At 35.8% G+C, this 18,375-nt stretch overlaps 3 protein-coding genes across 3 annotated transcripts in view; 2 read left to right on the top strand and 1 right to left on the bottom strand.

Moving 5' to 3' along the window:
* Nucleotides 1-15,410, top strand: part of LOC142336264 (uncharacterized) — a 50,138-nt gene extending 34,728 nt beyond the window's left edge. The window contains exon 4 of the mRNA XM_075384957.1: nucleotides 14,859-15,410. Within this exon, the coding sequence (XP_075241072.1) occupies nucleotides 14,859-15,109 (251 nt within the window). The 3' untranslated portion in view covers nucleotides 15,110-15,410. The remainder of the gene's footprint in view (nucleotides 1-14,858) is intronic.
* The window catches only part of LOC142336269 (uncharacterized), a 556,260-nt gene that overhangs the window by 183,554 nt on the left and 354,331 nt on the right, over nucleotides 1-18,375 (bottom strand). The gene's annotated exons all lie outside the window — the stretch shown is intronic.
* Nucleotides 1-18,375, top strand: part of LOC142336270 (uncharacterized) — a 308,561-nt gene that overhangs the window by 145,759 nt on the left and 144,427 nt on the right. The gene's annotated exons all lie outside the window — the stretch shown is intronic.

The raw sequence follows: 18,375 nt of genomic DNA on the forward strand, positions 1-18,375 counted from the left end.
TTTATTTTCACATCCTTTGGATCTGTTATTTTCTAAATTTTTCCCCAATCCATGCACAGTCTTTTCTAGGTCTAGTTTTTTGATTCGTTATTGGAATTCCTTTGAATTGTGTCAACACTTGTCCTGCTGTTTTTTACTATCCAAGAATTGGATTGTATTGGTGCTCTCTTTTTTGTAAGATTTTTTTAACACAATTTTCATGACTTTGATCTTTCGAAACGGGATATACAGGTAAGGCCGATTGGGCATTAAGTTTCGTTAGGAGATCTGATTTAGCTTTAGCAGGTTTTCAAGTGCTTAGAGTGCTGCAGATGGTTCAGCCTTTGTCAAGAAGGGAAATTGACCAATTAGGATGATATCCGCAACCCATGACCGCATTGATCACATCCAGATTGGTGGCGCCCTAGAACATGGCTTCAAGCAGGTTTTAAATTTTTTTAGTTTGCATTTAAATTCTTTTTCACTTCATGTCATTGTCTCTCTCATTTTTTAAGTCATTCACGTCATTTGCAAGTAATTTGCAATTCGTGGAATAATTGAATAAACGTAACAGTGGGCATTTGTCTTGAAATCCAAGAACAGCGCAAACAATTTCCACTTTTTTCACAAACGCAATTTAGCTCGCTGTTCTGCTTATTTCTATAACTGGGACCGCCTCAGTCAGCCAATTGAACTTCATGAATAAACATATGAGCTGGAAGTTCCCGATGTTTATCAGTAAGGTAGTTTGTTTGGGCCTTTTTCGAGTTGGCTGGGAAAATTTCGTTATTTTTGAACCTACTGCACGTATTTCTTGATTTCCATGCTATGACAAAAATGGTTTAATGGGAAAGTAAAGACGAGGTCAATTCTGTCTCAATTTATCAATATTAGAGCGTTCATTCAGAACGTTAGTCACAATGTTTCATCAACTGCCGCTACTTACCACAAAAGTATCTAAAATCTAAAACTCTAATCATTTGAATGTACAGTTGGGTACCGATTTACGTTTTTGGTTCAGCCTTTGTCATTTTTTGGGGGGATACGACTTCGAGGGATACAAATTCGAGTCTTTCCTGAATTTTTCCGGCTATTTTTTCTAGGATCTGTTAATATTTTCATGATATTTGAAGTAAAACGGAAGTGATGATTTTGGCCAAGCCGAACCAGTAAGTGGTGCGAAAAAGCGAGTCGTTTTGAGGCGTGAAATTTTGTCGCTTTATTTTCAAAGAAGGGTGAGAAAGCGGCGTTTTAACAGGAATTTGCTTTCTTGCTAGTTGTTTTGTGTTCTAATGCCCCTCTTTGACATTAGTTTTTATTTATTTTCACATCCTTTGGATCTGTTATTTTCTAAATTTTTCCCCAATCCATGCACAGTCTTTTCTAGGTCTAGTTTTTTGATTCGTTATTGGAATTCCTTTGAATTGTGTCAACACTTGTCCTGCTGTTTTTTACTATCCAAGAATTGGATTGTATTGGTGCTCTCTTTTTTGTAAGATTTTTTTAACACAATTTTCATGACTTTGATCTTTCGAAACGGGATATACAGGTAAGGCCGATTGGGCATTAAGTTTCGTTAGGAGATCTGATTTAGCTTTAGCAGGTTTTCAAGTGCTTAGAGTGCTGCAGATGGTTCAGCCTTTGTCAAGAAGGGAAATTGACCAATTAGGATGATATCCGCAACCCATGACCGCATTGATCACATCCAGATTGGTGGCGCCCTAGAACATGGCTTCAAGCAGGTTTTAAATTTTTTTAGTTTGCATTTAAATTCTTTTTCACTTCATGTCATTGTCTCTCTCATTTTTTAAGTCATTCACGTCATTTGCAAGTAATTTGCAATTCGTGGAATAATTGAATAAACGTAACAGTGGGCATTTGTCTTGAAATCCAAGAACAGCGCAAACAATTTCCACTTTTTTCACAAACGCAATTTAGCTCGCTGTTCTGCTTATTTCTATAACTGGGACCGCCTCAGTCAGCCAATTGAACTTCATGAATAAACATATGAGCTGGAAGTTCCCGATGTTTATCAGTAAGGTAGTTTGTTTGGGCCTTTTTCGAGTTGGCTGGGAAAATTTCGTTATTTTTGAACCTACTGCACGTATTTCTTGATTTCCATGCTATGACAAAAATGGTTTAATGGGAAAGTAAAGACGAGGTCAATTCTGTCTCAATTTATCAATATTAGAGCGTTCATTCAGAACGTTAGTCACAATGTTTCATCAACTGCCGCTACTTACCACAAAAGTATCTAAAATCTAAAACTCTAATCATTTGAATGTACAGTTGGGTACCGATTTACGTTTTTGGTTCAGCCTTTGTCATTTTTTGGGGGGATACGACTTCGAGGGATACAAATTCGAGTCTTTCCTGAATTTTTCCGGCTATTTTTTCTAGGATCTGTTAATATTTTCATGATATTTGAAGTAAAACGGAAGTGATGATTTTGGCCAAGCCGAACCAGTAAGTGGTGCGAAAAAGCGAGTCGTTTTGAGGCGTGAAATTTTGTCGCTTTATTTTCAAAGAAGGGTGAGAAAGCGGCGTTTTAACAGGAATTTGCTTTCTTGCTAGTTGTTTTGTGTTCTAATGCCCCTCTTTGACATTAGTTTTTATTTATTTTCACATCCTTTGGATCTGTTATTTTCTAAATTTTTCCCCAATCCATGCACAGTCTTTTCTAGGTCTAGTTTTTTGATTCGTTATTGGAATTCCTTTGAATTGTGTCAACACTTGTCCTGCTGTTTTTTACTATCCAAGAATTGGATTGTATTGGTGCTCTCTTTTTTGTAAGATTTTTTAAACACAATTTTCATGACTTTGATCTTTCGAAACGGGATATACAGGTAAGGCCGATTGGGCATTAAGTTTCGTTAGGAGATCTGATTTAGCTTTAGCAGGTTTTCAAGTGCTTAGAGTGCTGCAGATGGTTCAGCCTTTGTCAAGAAGGGAAATTGACCAATTAGGATGATATCCGCAACCCATGACCGCATTGATCACATCCAGATTGGTGGCGCCCTAGAACATGGCTTCAAGCAGGTTTTAAATTTTTTTAGTTTGCATTTAAATTCTTTTTCACTTCATGTCATTGTCTCTCTCATTTTTTAAGTCATTCACGTCATTTGCAAGTAATTTGCAATTCGTGGAATAATTGAATAAACGTAACAGTGGGCATTTGTCTTGAAATCCAAGAACAGCGCAAACAATTTCCACTTTTTTCACAAACGCAATTTAGCTCGCTGTTCTGCTTATTTCTATAACTGGGACCGCCTCAGTCAGCCAATTGAACTTCATGAATAAACATATGAGCTGGAAGTTCCCGATGTTTATCAGTAAGGTAGTTTGTTTGGGCCTTTTTCGAGTTGGCTGGGAAAATTTCGTTATTTTTGAACCTACTGCACGTATTTCTTGATTTCCATGCTATGACAAAAATGGTTTAATGGGAAAGTAAAGACGAGGTCAATTCTGTCTCAATTTATCAATATTAGAGCGTTCATTCAGAACGTTAGTCACAATGTTTCATCAACTGCCGCTACTTACCACAAAAGTATCTAAAATCTAAAACTCTAATCATTTGAATGTACAGTTGGGTACCGATTTACGTTTTTGGTTCAGCCTTTGTCATTTTTTGGGGGGATACGACTTCGAGGGATACAAATTCGAGTCTTTCCTGAATTTTTCCGGCTATTTTTTCTAGGATCTGTTAATATTTTCATGATATTTGAAGTAAAACGGAAGTGATGATTTTGGCCAAGCCGAACCAGTAAGTGGTGCGAAAAAGCGAGTCGTTTTGAGGCGTGAAATTTTGTCGCTTTATTTTCAAAGAAGGGTGAGAAAGCGGCGTTTTAACAGGAATTTGCTTTCTTGCTAGTTGTTTTGTGTTCTAATGCCCCTCTTTGACATTAGTTTTTATTTATTTTCACATCCTTTGGATCTGTTATTTTCTAAATTTTTCCCCAATCCATGCACAGTCTTTTCTAGGTCTAGTTTTTTGATTCGTTATTGGAATTCCTTTGAATTGTGTCAACACTTGTCCTGCTGTTTTTTACTATCCAAGAATTGGATTGTATTGGTGCTCTCTTTTTTGTAAGATTTTTTTAACACAATTTTCATGACTTTGATCTTTCGAAACGGGATATACAGGTAAGGCCGATTGGGCATTAAGTTTCGTTAGGAGATCTGATTTAGCTTTAGCAGGTTTTCAAGTGCTTAGAGTGCTGCAGATGGTTCAGCCTTTGTCAAGAAGGGAAATTGACCAATTAGGATGATATCCGCAACCCATGACCGCATTGATCACATCCAGATTGGTGGCGCCCTAGAACATGGCTTCAAGCAGGTTTTAAATTTTTTTAGTTTGCATTTAAATTCTTTTTCACTTCATGTCATTGTCTCTCTCATTTTTTAAGTCATTCACGTCATTTGCAAGTAATTTGCAATTCGTGGAATAATTGAATAAACGTAACAGTGGGCATTTGTCTTGAAATCCAAGAACAGCGCAAACAATTTCCACTTTTTTCACAAACGCAATTTAGCTCGCTGTTCTGCTTATTTCTATAACTGGGACCGCCTCAGTCAGCCAATTGAACTTCATGAATAAACATATGAGCTGGAAGTTCCCGATGTTTATCAGTAAGGTAGTTTGTTTGGGCCTTTTTCGAGTTGGCTGGGAAAATTTCGTTATTTTTGAACCTACTGCACGTATTTCTTGATTTCCATGCTATGACAAAAATGGTTTAATGGGAAAGTAAAGACGAGGTCAATTCTGTCTCAATTTATCAATATTAGAGCGTTCATTCAGAACGTTAGTCACAATGTTTCATCAACTGCCGCTACTTACCACAAAAGTATCTAAAATCTAAAACTCTAATCATTTGAATGTACAGTTGGGTACCGATTTACGTTTTTGGTTCAGCCTTTGTCATTTTTTGGGGGGATACGACTTCGAGGGATACAAATTCGAGTCTTTCCTGAATTTTTCCGGCTATTTTTTCTAGGATCTGTTAATATTTTCATGATATTTGAAGTAAAACGGAAGTGATGATTTTGGCCAAGCCGAACCAGTAAGTGGTGCGAAAAAGCGAGTCGTTTTGAGGCGTGAAATTTTGTCGCTTTATTTTCAAAGAAGGGTGAGAAAGCGGCGTTTTAACAGGAATTTGCTTTCTTGCTAGTTGTTTTGTGTTCTAATGCCCCTCTTTGACATTAGTTTTTATTTATTTTCACATCCTTTGGATCTGTTATTTTCTAAATTTTTCCCCAATCCATGCACAGTCTTTTCTAGGTCTAGTTTTTTGATTCGTTATTGGAATTCCTTTGAATTGTGTCAACACTTGTCCTGCTGTTTTTTACTATCCAAGAATTGGATTGTATTGGTGCTCTCTTTTTTGTAAGATTTTTTTAACACAATTTTCATGACTTTGATCTTTCGAAACGGGATATACAGGTAAGGCCGATTGGGCATTAAGTTTCGTTAGGAGATCTGATTTAGCTTTAGCAGGTTTTCAAGTGCTTAGAGTGCTGCAGATGGTTCAGCCTTTGTCAAGAAGGGAAATTGACCAATTAGGATGATATCCGCAACCCATGACCGCATTGATCACATCCAGATTGGTGGCGCCCTAGAACATGGCTTCAAGCAGGTTTTAAATTTTTTTAGTTTGCATTTAAATTCTTTTTCACTTCATGTCATTGTCTCTCTCATTTTTTAAGTCATTCACGTCATTTGCAAGTAATTTGCAATTCGTGGAATAATTGAATAAACGTAACAGTGGGCATTTGTCTTGAAATCCAAGAACAGCGCAAACAATTTCCACTTTTTTCACAAACGCAATTTAGCTCGCTGTTCTGCTTATTTCTATAACTGGGACCGCCTCAGTCAGCCAATTGAACTTCATGAATAAACATATGAGCTGGAAGTTCCCGATGTTTATCAGTAAGGTAGTTTGTTTGGGCCTTTTTCGAGTTGGCTGGGAAAATTTCGTTATTTTTGAACCTACTGCACGTATTTCTTGATTTCCATGCTATGACAAAAATGGTTTAATGGGAAAGTAAAGACGAGGTCAATTCTGTCTCAATTTATCAATATTAGAGCGTTCATTCAGAACGTTAGTCACAATGTTTCATCAACTGCCGCTACTTACCACAAAAGTATCTAAAATCTAAAACTCTAATCATTTGAATGTACAGTTGGGTACCGATTTACGTTTTTGGTTCAGCCTTTGTCATTTTTTGGGGGGATACGACTTCGAGGGATACAAATTCGAGTCTTTCCTGAATTTTTCCGGCTATTTTTTCTAGGATCTGTTAATATTTTCATGATATTTGAAGTAAAACGGAAGTGATGATTTTGGCCAAGCCGAACCAGTAAGTGGTGCGAAAAAGCGAGTCGTTTTGAGGCGTGAAATTTTGTCGCTTTATTTTCAAAGAAGGGTGAGAAAGCGGCGTTTTAACAGGAATTTGCTTTCTTGCTAGTTGTTTTGTGTTCTAATGCCCCTCTTTGACATTAGTTTTTATTTATTTTCACATCCTTTGGATCTGTTATTTTCTAAATTTTTCCCCAATCCATGCACAGTCTTTTCTAGGTCTAGTTTTTTGATTCGTTATTGGAATTCCTTTGAATTGTGTCAACACTTGTCCTGCTGTTTTTTACTATCCAAGAATTGGATTGTATTGGTGCTCTCTTTTTTGTAAGATTTTTTTAACACAATTTTCATGACTTTGATCTTTCGAAACGGGATATACAGGTAAGGCCGATTGGGCATTAAGTTTCGTTAGGAGATCTGATTTAGCTTTAGCAGGTTTTCAAGTGCTTAGAGTGCTGCAGATGGTTCAGCCTTTGTCAAGAAGGGAAATTGACCAATTAGGATGATATCCGCAACCCATGACCGCATTGATCACATCCAGATTGGTGGCGCCCTAGAACATGGCTTCAAGCAGGTTTTAAATTTTTTTAGTTTGCATTTAAATTCTTTTTCACTTCATGTCATTGTCTCTCTCATTTTTTAAGTCATTCACGTCATTTGCAAGTAATTTGCAATTCGTGGAATAATTGAATAAACGTAACAGTGGGCATTTGTCTTGAAATCCAAGAACAGCGCAAACAATTTCCACTTTTTTCACAAACGCAATTTAGCTCGCTGTTCTGCTTATTTCTATAACTGGGACCGCCTCAGTCAGCCAATTGAACTTCATGAATAAACATATGAGCTGGAAGTTCCCGATGTTTATCAGTAAGGTAGTTTGTTTGGGCCTTTTTCGAGTTGGCTGGGAAAATTTCGTTATTTTTGAACCTACTGCACGTATTTCTTGATTTCCATGCTATGACAAAAATGGTTTAATGGGAAAGTAAAGACGAGGTCAATTCTGTCTCAATTTATCAATATTAGAGCGTTCATTCAGAACGTTAGTCACAATGTTTCATCAACTGCCGCTACTTACCACAAAAGTATCTAAAATCTAAAACTCTAATCATTTGAATGTACAGTTGGGTACCGATTTACGTTTTTGGTTCAGCCTTTGTCATTTTTTGGGGGGATACGACTTCGAGGGATACAAATTCGAGTCTTTCCTGAATTTTTCCGGCTATTTTTTCTAGGATCTGTTAATATTTTCATGATATTTGAAGTAAAACGGAAGTGATGATTTTGGCCAAGCCGAACCAGTAAGTGGTGCGAAAAAGCGAGTCGTTTTGAGGCGTGAAATTTTGTCGCTTTATTTTCAAAGAAGGGTGAGAAAGCGGCGTTTTAACAGGAATTTGCTTTCTTGCTAGTTGTTTTGTGTTCTAATGCCCCTCTTTGACATTAGTTTTTATTTATTTTCACATCCTTTGGATCTGTTATTTTCTAAATTTTTCCCCAATCCATGCACAGTCTTTTCTAGGTCTAGTTTTTTGATTCGTTATTGGAATTCCTTTGAATTGTGTCAACACTTGTCCTGCTGTTTTTTACTATCCAAGAATTGGATTGTATTGGTGCTCTCTTTTTTGTAAGATTTTTTTAACACAATTTTCATGACTTTGATCTTTCGAAACGGGATATACAGGTAAGGCCGATTGGGCATTAAGTTTCGTTAGGAGATCTGATTTAGCTTTAGCAGGTTTTCAAGTGCTTAGAGTGCTGCAGATGGTTCAGCCTTTGTCAAGAAGGGAAATTGACCAATTAGGATGATATCCGCAACCCATGACCGCATTGATCACATCCAGATTGGTGGCGCCCTAGAACATGGCTTCAAGCAGGTTTTAAATTTTTTTAGTTTGCATTTAAATTCTTTTTCACTTCATGTCATTGTCTCTCTCATTTTTTAAGTCATTCACGTCATTTGCAAGTAATTTGCAATTCGTGGAATAATTGAATAAACGTAACAGTGGGCATTTGTCTTGAAATCCAAGAACAGCGCAAACAATTTCCACTTTTTTCACAAACGCAATTTAGCTCGCTGTTCTGCTTATTTCTATAACTGGGACCGCCTCAGTCAGCCAATTGAACTTCATGAATAAACATATGAGCTGGAAGTTCCCGATGTTTATCAGTAAGGTAGTTTGTTTGGGCCTTTTTCGAGTTGGCTGGGAAAATTTCGTTATTTTTGAACCTACTGCACGTATTTCTTGATTTCCATGCTATGACAAAAATGGTTTAATGGGAAAGTAAAGACGAGGTCAATTCTGTCTCAATTTATCAATATTAGAGCGTTCATTCAGAACGTTAGTCACAATGTTTCATCAACTGCCGCTACTTACCACAAAAGTATCTAAAATCTAAAACTCTAATCATTTGAATGTACAGTTGGGTACCGATTTACGTTTTTGGTTCAGCCTTTGTCATTTTTTGGGGGGATACGACTTCGAGGGATACAAATTCGAGTCTTTCCTGAATTTTTCCGGCTATTTTTTCTAGGATCTGTTAATATTTTCATGATATTTGAAGTAAAACGGAAGTGATGATTTTGGCCAAGCCGAACCAGTAAGTGGTGCGAAAAAGCGAGTCGTTTTGAGGCGTGAAATTTTGTCGCTTTATTTTCAAAGAAGGGTGAGAAAGCGGCGTTTTAACAGGAATTTGCTTTCTTGCTAGTTGTTTTGTGTTCTAATGCCCCTCTTTGACATTAGTTTTTATTTATTTTCACATCCTTTGGATCTGTTATTTTCTAAATTTTTCCCCAATCCATGCACAGTCTTTTCTAGGTCTAGTTTTTTGATTCGTTATTGGAATTCCTTTGAATTGTGTCAACACTTGTCCTGCTGTTTTTTACTATCCAAGAATTGGATTGTATTGGTGCTCTCTTTTTTGTAAGATTTTTTTAACACAATTTTCATGACTTTGATCTTTCGAAACGGGATATACAGGTAAGGCCGATTGGGCATTAAGTTTCGTTAGGAGATCTGATTTAGCTTTAGCAGGTTTTCAAGTGCTTAGAGTGCTGCAGATGGTTCAGCCTTTGTCAAGAAGGGAAATTGACCAATTAGGATGATATCCGCAACCCATGACCGCATTGATCACATCCAGATTGGTGGCGCCCTAGAACATGGCTTCAAGCAGGTTTTAAATTTTTTTAGTTTGCATTTAAATTCTTTTTCACTTCATGTCATTGTCTCTCTCATTTTTTAAGTCATTCACGTCATTTGCAAGTAATTTGCAATTCGTGGAATAATTGAATAAACGTAACAGTGGGCATTTGTCTTGAAATCCAAGAACAGCGCAAACAATTTCCACTTTTTTCACAAAAGCAATTTAGCTCGCTGTTCTGCTTATTTCTATAACTGGGACCGCCTCAGTCAGCCAATTGAACTTCATGAATAAACATATGAGCTGGAAGTTCCCGATGTTTATCAGTAAGGTAGTTTGTTTGGGCCTTTTTCGAGTTGGCTGGGAAAATTTCGTTATTTTTGAACCTACTGCACGTATTTCTTGATTTCCATGCTATGACAAAAATGGTTTAATGGGAAAGTAAAGACGAGGTCAATTCTGTCTCAATTTATCAATATTAGAGCGTTCATTCAGAACGTTAGTCACAATGTTTCATCAACTGCCGCTACTTACCACAAAAGTATCTAAAATCTAAAACTCTAATCATTTGAATGTACAGTTGGGTACCGATTTACGTTTTTGGTTCAGCCTTTGTCAAATTTTAATTCGAGGGATACGGCTTCGAGTTGTTTCCGGAGTTTTTCCGGCTTTTGCTCCCTGATTTAGCTTTTGTAGGTTTTTAAGTGCTTAGAGTGCTGAAGCTGCCGGTAAGGCCAAAATTCAAGGTTAAAAGACCTTTTTTAGGTGTTTTTAAACTAAAAATCTTGCAGTTTTTCACATTTTTTAAGTTTTATGTTTGATTAGTCTTGAATGGACGTTTTTCAAAGGTATTAAAGGTCTGTTGTGAGACATAAATGCTTGCTATGGCCTTTTTATGAGCTATAAGTTTTGGTATTGAAAACATAATCAAGAAAAATGATACCATTTTTTGCAATTTTTCTCTGGAATTTTTTTCTTTTTTTAATTTTTCCAGCTTCAGTGGCCATAGAACTTCTTGCGGAGATTCAAAAATGGTAAAAATAAGTGTCTGCAGAGTTTCTGGTGGAAATGGAGTGGTTTTCATTATTTTACTGTCACGAATTTTTGGAAATTGACCAATTAGGATGAGATCGAGACCCACGGCCACATTGATCACATCCAGAGAGGTCGCGCCATAGAACATGGCTTCAGGCAAGCTTTAAATTTTTTTAGTTTGCATTGTAAATTTTTTTTTCCAGTTTATATCATTTTTTTCCCTCATTTTTTAAGTCATTCACGTCATTTGCAAGTAATTTGCAATTCGTGGAATAATTGAATAAACGTAACAGTGGGCATTTGTCTTGAAATCCAAGAACAGCGCAAACAATTTCCACTTTTTTTCACAAAAGCAATTTAGCTCGCTGTTCTGCTTATTTTTATAACTGGGACCGCCTCAGTCAGCCAATTGAACTTCATGAATAAACATATGAGCTGGAAGTTCCCGATGTTAATCAGTAAGGTAGTTTGTTTGGGCCTTTTTCGAGTTGGCTGGGAAAATTTCGTTATTTTTGAACCTACTGCACGTATTTCTTGATTTCCATGCTATGACAAAAATGGTTTAATGGGAAAATAAAGACGAGGTCAATTCTGTCTCAATTTATCAATATTAGAGCGTTCATTCAGAACGTTAGTCACAATGTTTCATCAACTGCCGCTACTTACCACAAAAGTATCTAAAATCTAAAACTCTAATCATTTGAATGTACAGTTGGGTACCGATTTACGTTTTTGGTTCAGCCTTTGTCATTTTTTGGGGGGATACGACTTCGAGGGATACAACTTCGAGTCTTTCCTGAATTTTTCCGGCTATTTTTTCTAGGATCTGTTAATATTTTCATGATATTTGAAGTAAAACGGAAGTGATGATTTTGGCCAAGCCGAACCAGTAAGTGGTGCGAAAAAGCGAGTCGTTTTGAGGCGTGAAATTTTGTCGCTTTATTTTCAAAGAAGGGTGAGAAAGCGGCGTTTTAACAGGAATTTGCTTTCTTGCTAGTTGTTTTGTGTTCTAATGCCCCTCTTTGACATTAGTTTTTATTTATTTTCACATCCTTTGGATCTGTTATTTTCTAAATTTTTCCCCAATCCATGCACAGTCTTTTCTAGGTCTAGTTTTTTGATTCGTTATTGGAATTCCTTTGAATTGTGTCAACACTTGTCCTGCTGTTTTTTACTATCCAAGAATTGGATTGTATTGGTGCTCTCTTTTTTGTAAGATTTTTTTAACACAATTTTCATGACTTTGATCTTTCAAAACGGGATATACAGGAAAGGCCGATTGGGCATTAAGTTTCGTTAGGAGATCTGATTTAGCTTTAGCAGGTTTTCAAGTGCTTAGAGTGCTGCAGATGGTTCAGCCTTTGTCAAGAAGGGAAATTGACCAATTAGGATGATATCCGCAACCCATGACCGCATTGATCACATCCAGATTGGTGGCGCCCTAGAACATGGCTTCAAGCAGGTTTTAAATTTTTTTAGTTTGCATTTAAATTCTTTTTCACTTCATGTCATTGTCTCTCTCATTTTTTTGAGTCACTCACATCATTTGCAAGTAATTTGCAATTCGTTGAATAATTGAATAAAAGTAACAGTGGTCATTTTTTTCAAATCCAATAACAGCGCAAACAATTTCCACTTTTATTCACAAAAGCAAATGAGCTCGCTTTTCTGCTTATTTCTCTAACTCGGACCGCCTCAGCCAATTGAACTTCATGGATAAACATATGAGCTAGAAAATCCCGATGTTAACCAATATGGCAATTTTTTTGAGCGTCTTTGGAGTTGGCTGGGAAAATTTCGTTATATTTTTTAACCTACTACTGCACGTATTTCCTGATTTCCATGCTATGACAATAATGATTTAATGGGAAAATAAAGAGGATCTCAATTCTGTTTCAATTTATCGCTGTTAGAACGTTTATTCAGAACGTTAGTCAGAATGTTTAGTCTACTGCCGCTGGTTACCACAATAACTATCTAAAATATAAAACCCTGCTCAGTTGAATGTACAGTTGGGTACCGATTTGCGTTTTTGGTTCAGCCTTTGTCAAATTTATATTCGAGGGATACGGCTTCGAGTTGTTTCCGGAGTTTTTCCGGCTTTTGCTCCCTGATTTAGCTTTTGTAGTTTTTTAAGTGCTTAGAGTGCTGAAGCTTCCGGTAAAGCCAAAATTCAAAGTTAAAAGATCTTTATTAGGCGTTTTTAAACTAAAAATCTTGCAGTTTTTCACATTTTGTCATTTTTTAAGTTTTATGTTTGATTAGTCTTGAATGGACGTTTTTCAAATGTAATAAAGGTCTGTTGTGAGACATAAATACTTGCTATTGCCTTTTTATGAGCTATAAATTTTGGTTTTGAAAACATAATCATGAAAAATGATACCATTTTTTGCAATTTTTCTCTGGAATTTTTTTTTCGTTTTTTAATTTTTCCAGCTTCAGTGGCCATAGAACTTCTTGCGGAGATTCAAAAATGATAAAAATAAGTGTCTGCAGAGTTTTTAGTGGAAATGGAGTGGTTTTCAACATTTTACTGTCACGAATTTTAGCACATTTTTGAAAAAAAACTCTCTCTTTTTGAAGTTTTTTTCGAAGGTTTTTGTCATTTCTTGAATTTTTCTAGCCTCAGGGGCCAGAAAATTTCCTCTATGATCTGATGACAGGTTTTTGCATAGTTTTTAGTGGCAATAAATTGGTTTTCAACATTTTAATATCAAGATTTTTAGCAATTTTCCGATAAAATTTGCAATTTTTTTCAATTTTTGTCAAAGTGTTGGTCTTCTGTTCTTTTTCTTGTCTCAGTGGTCAGAAAACGTCCTGTATGGTTTGCTAGAACGGTACTGCATAGTTGCTTTGCTACGGGCAATAAAATGGTTTTCAACTTTCCATTACCACGAATTTTTACAATTTTTTTGTAAAATTTGAAATTTTTTTCAATGTTTCTCAAAAATATTGTCATGTTCCTAGTTTATCGATCTTTATGAGCCGATGCAACTTTTTAAGGGATGCAATTGGGTTAATTGTTAGCTTCTGGAGTCAGTGAGATGGATTTCCTTATAATTTGCAATTGTTTTCAAATTTTCTGTAACTTTAGTCATTTTCTAAGTTTATCAATCGTTACGGGCCAATGAATCTTTTTTAAGTAATGCAGGTAGGTGATTGGACAGATTCCGCAGAAAAGAAGCGACTTTTGAATAATTGAATTTTTTAATATTGCAAAGTTGAGAAACTTTCTTTTAATTTTCCAAATTTCAATTTTTTTTTATAAGTATTCATATTTCGATTCTCACTATTCGTCGATTCTTGCTATTTTTATTGGCTAATAAAGCTCTCCCAAGGCTTTTGCCTGGGTTATTGGGTATATTTAATTTGATCAAATTTGGCCTTCTGGGTACAATCCTCAAGAGGTTTTACAATGATTATTTTTTTGTTTAGTTTTTGTTTCTCAACTTTTGAAATTTTTCTTTTTGGCTGGCGTTATTCCACTGATCTGCTGGTCAGGTACAGTAGTTCTAACTTTTTCTTTCAATTGTTTGGATTGTATTGTGTTTCAGGACTTGTCCTTCTATGTTTTTGTTTTTTTTTTGGTAAAGTCAGTGTTTCTGAAAGCATTATAGAAACCTTCACTAAGAGCTTTTGGCTGGCTCTCATTGTCAGTAAAAAAATTGTCAGTTGATGATTATTATTTTTTTCAGCAGTTCAATTGTTGGCCAATTGTAATATCTACAAAATATCTACGGCATTTGGCTTGTATTAGGGAAGAAGTCGCCTAGTTTTATCATTGAGGGAAACTTAACAAACTTGTAAATTGAATACAGTTTCTTTTTGAAGATGTTCTTTTCTTCAATAGTTAAAATTATAATCTTTTAAAAACCGAATACTGATGGTTTCGAGATTGGTGAATATCGTTGAATCAATACAGCTTGAAGAGCCAGACCCGAGTGACACTAGAATGTCGAGAATACTAACACTTGCTGAGAATGTCAAGTTCTCCTGAGACTCTTGATTTGCCGCGACAGAGGTTCTCACAATTTGTTTTCTTCAATGATGCTTCAGCCAGTTAATTACCATTTACTGTCTTTTATGCATTTAAGACGACACATAAAAGTTTCATTTTGTGTTTTGTAAGATGATGTATATTCTTCATTCTTCAATAAAAATGATACTTTGTAAAAAGTCACGGCGTGATGACTTCAACGACAGCTTATAAAAACTTAGATAAAAGTTAACCTTGGCTAGAAACTTTGATAAATAGAGTCGGAGAGGACAAGTTTAAAATTTTTTTTCAAGATATGATTCTGACCACAAAAATGCACAGCTTTAATTTAAGTGAAATAGTGAATTCTTTATCAGGTCTGCTTCCCTTACCCCGCACCGAAGCACAGCAGCACGCGTTTGAAAGAAAGCTGATCGACGTGTATGGGTTTGTGCATCCCCGGAACAGAACTCTAGTGCCTGGAACTCACGACTGGCGGTGCCCATTTCAAACCAACCCAGTCGAAGCAGTGGTGGATTTGATTGTACTTCGGAATGTCGACACCCTATACATGTTTAGTCACATGCACAAACTTCTGTCCAAATGTCATTCAAACTTCTTACAATAGAAGAAAAACTCAAAACAACATTGTTTTAAAACTTTTATGCCCGGGTTGAGGTGTCTGCGACAATGCATCGCTTATTTTTGCTGGAAGCGCGCTGATAAGTGCTGAAATTCGAAAAATCGCTGGATTCAAGGAGATTCAGCGCTTTTTTACGGTATCATTTTCAGGGCTAATTCTGCCTTTGTCCTCTACTATTCCAGCACAAACATTCAAATGATATTTCAAAACTTCCCAGAATTTATGGTATTTGTCAATACCCACACTTTTAGCACTGATTCCACACTTTTTTCAGAGCTATTTCAGAATTTACCGCAACTTTTGAATCAATTATTTTAGGTGCTGAATTAGCGCTGGTTAAATTATGGGAAGTTGCATTGGTAGTAAAATGTGTGGCAAAAAGCTGAAATAACGCTGAAAAACTAAAGTGCTTTGAATTAATGCTGAAGATTTTGCGGAGAGTGAAACTTCTGAACAATCAACACGCTGAAATTTGATGCATTTCAGCACTAGTTCAGAGCATTTCCCGCAAGCTTTTGAGCGAAAGAGATCATTGCTTCGTTTCTCGGAATGTAATTGAAAATTTTTGTTTCTTTGTTGTATTATTATTTATAATTTTTCAGAAACAGCTCAGTTGAAGAGAAGGAATACAAAAAAATGAGCTTAGCTAAATTGTTTTACTTTCAGACCAAAAAATTTGGTTTAGTTTTGATCAAATATCTTCAAATAATATATCCTGAGTTGAGATCAAAGTTCTGCTGGAAATGAAAGAAAGTTTATTGATTCAAGAATCATGCAACAGTTACATTCAATTTTTAAAGCTAGCTATAATCAAAAGTTAGTTTTTCGTTACAGTTGGTAGGTTCATTCTCTTGCATACATGAATATTATCTCTGTAGACTGATGGAAACGGATGAATTTTATTGCGCTTGATCTACTTAATTTACTCAAATAAGATATTATTTAAAATTTTCAATGTGTACGTTCGTTGTGGTAGGTGGCAGTTTTCAATGTTTAAATTAAAAGCATTCAATAAAACTTCACATGAAAATTGTAATCTCATTAACCTTCGAGTCCGTTCAAAACTTGTTCTAACAGCACGGCCCTCCTAACTGTCTAACACGCACCTGAAATTCAAGAACGAGTCCAAATTTTTGGCTTGAAAATGTTTCTCTCTAGCCTAAACAGAAAGTTTCATATCACCTTCACTGGATGGCGTTTCTTTGTTAACTCTTTCGGTTTTGCGTTCGCTTTTCTCTTCGCTTTCGCTCATCTCTTCTCATTGCCATTCCTTTCCACTATGGCCATGTGATTGTCTTCTGTTTCCGCGCCCAGCACAAACCCCACTCTATTCACTTTCGCAATTCAAATGTGATTTATTATAGTGTGCAATGCCCACGTTCTCTTTAAATTTTCCGAAAATTTTAATGAGGACCTGCTGCAGAATATCCTTAATTTTTAAACATTAAGCTTATAGCTCAGATTCCATCTTCGCAAAGTGAAGTAAAATGCAATATTATTTATCTACAACCATGATAATGAGATCATAACACAGTCAATAAGAACAGGCATTTTTTCCATTTATAATTCAGCAGTATTTTTAACAGTATATGAGCAATAATTAGCTGATGAATTTTTAATTTGCACTACTTTCTCGAATGACAAAATTTGGCTAGATAATCAGCATTGTTTTAACGGTCTGTAAGTTTTGGTTATTAAAAATACCAGTACAAATTTATGAACTCGCTCAGTTTTTCAATCAATCTAACTTCTCGCCTTTTAAATTTTCTTAAAGTCGTAGAAGTCTACGCAAACTAACGAATATTCGTTTTTTAAGGTGCGCGGCTGTTGAGTCTTTGTTTCCCCGCTTTATTTGAAACGCCAACTCTGTTGTAAAATTGTTTAAGTAAATACTAGCTTGTCCACAAAAGCAAGCTGCAAAATTTATTTAAAAACTTCCACGAACCTTTTGAACAAAATATGTGCGCATCCGAACATTAAAATAAATGATGCATTTACCAGAAAGTGATTTTTTGTACATTATCCTGAACCCATTGACAAATCCTTCTAAAAAAGCGCAATTCTACGGCCTAAAATTTTGGGCGAAACTATTAAATCGGTATATAAATAGAAGTTAAGGTATTCTGTTCTGATGACAATGACATTCGACAATCATACGTAAAAATAAACTCGAAAAGAAGTATGGGCTAAATGCAACATGCATTGGTGGTAAGCTATAAACGTCTCCAAGACGCTTAAAACAATATCTGAATCACCTTTGAACAACTAATAATTTCAAAACCTTTGTAGATTTCTTACCTAATTTTCAAAAGTAATAGAATGTTTCGAGTGCTTAAAATTCTGCAGCAGAGCACAAATTATATCTCAAAAAATTTAAGAAATCAAAAGTCTAACAAGTATTTCTCAAAGTAAAGATCCATCGAGCAAAAGTATTTCATGCAAAAATTAATTGGAAAGGATTTAAACGACAAATCATGCGATTGTGAGCGAAAAATTGGCAAACACACTTTGCAAAATCCCAAAAAGATCAATCTAGCTTCATATGTGGCCACAATCATCTTGTGGACGGATTAAAAAATCAATTAAAGGCCAATAATAGCTCCCATTGAATATGACTATGGCAGCTGTTAAAAAAGAGACGGGGAAAAATAGAAATGCCTCGCTTATTCCAGAATCGTTTATATCAGAACTTTCTATAAACACTACCCGCTTTTTGCACCTATTTCTAATTTCGACATACCATTCTATCAGTGACTTTTCTCGCGTTCTTGTTTTGTTTCAACGCTCGAACTTTGTGGAATCTTTTGGGCATTCCTTCTTTTTGCAATACGGTCAATGAATCCTTTTCAATCTGCAATTTTTCGGACTTTGTAAGAGCAATTTTATTGGTCATTGATCTCTCGCGATCTGTGCTCCTAAGCATTCTCCTCGAGAGCTCTTAAACATCCATTTTCGCCTTTCGATATGTATGGTGCCTTATAAACTGCCATCCTTTTGATATATAAGAATAATACTTTTGGGCAGTCAAAACATTCTCTCTATCTTCCTGTCCGTTTTCGTAATACAAAATTTTTTTAAAGAACTCATCAGTAGTGATTGTGCCCCAAATGATTGTGATAAATCAGAATTAAACACTTGTGTCAGATATGTTTCAACTTTAAGTGTGTTCCAAATACGGTAACAGCAGTTGGTCAAATGTGTCTGTTGATACAAAAGCACGAAAAATCTTGGAAAATCTTCGGGAATAATTC

Source organism: Convolutriloba macropyga, chromosome 3 (genome assembly GCF_964194025.1).
Source record: "Convolutriloba macropyga chromosome 3, txConMacr16.3, whole genome shotgun sequence".
Taxonomy (NCBI): Eukaryota; Metazoa; Xenacoelomorpha; order Acoela; family Convolutidae; genus Convolutriloba; species Convolutriloba macropyga.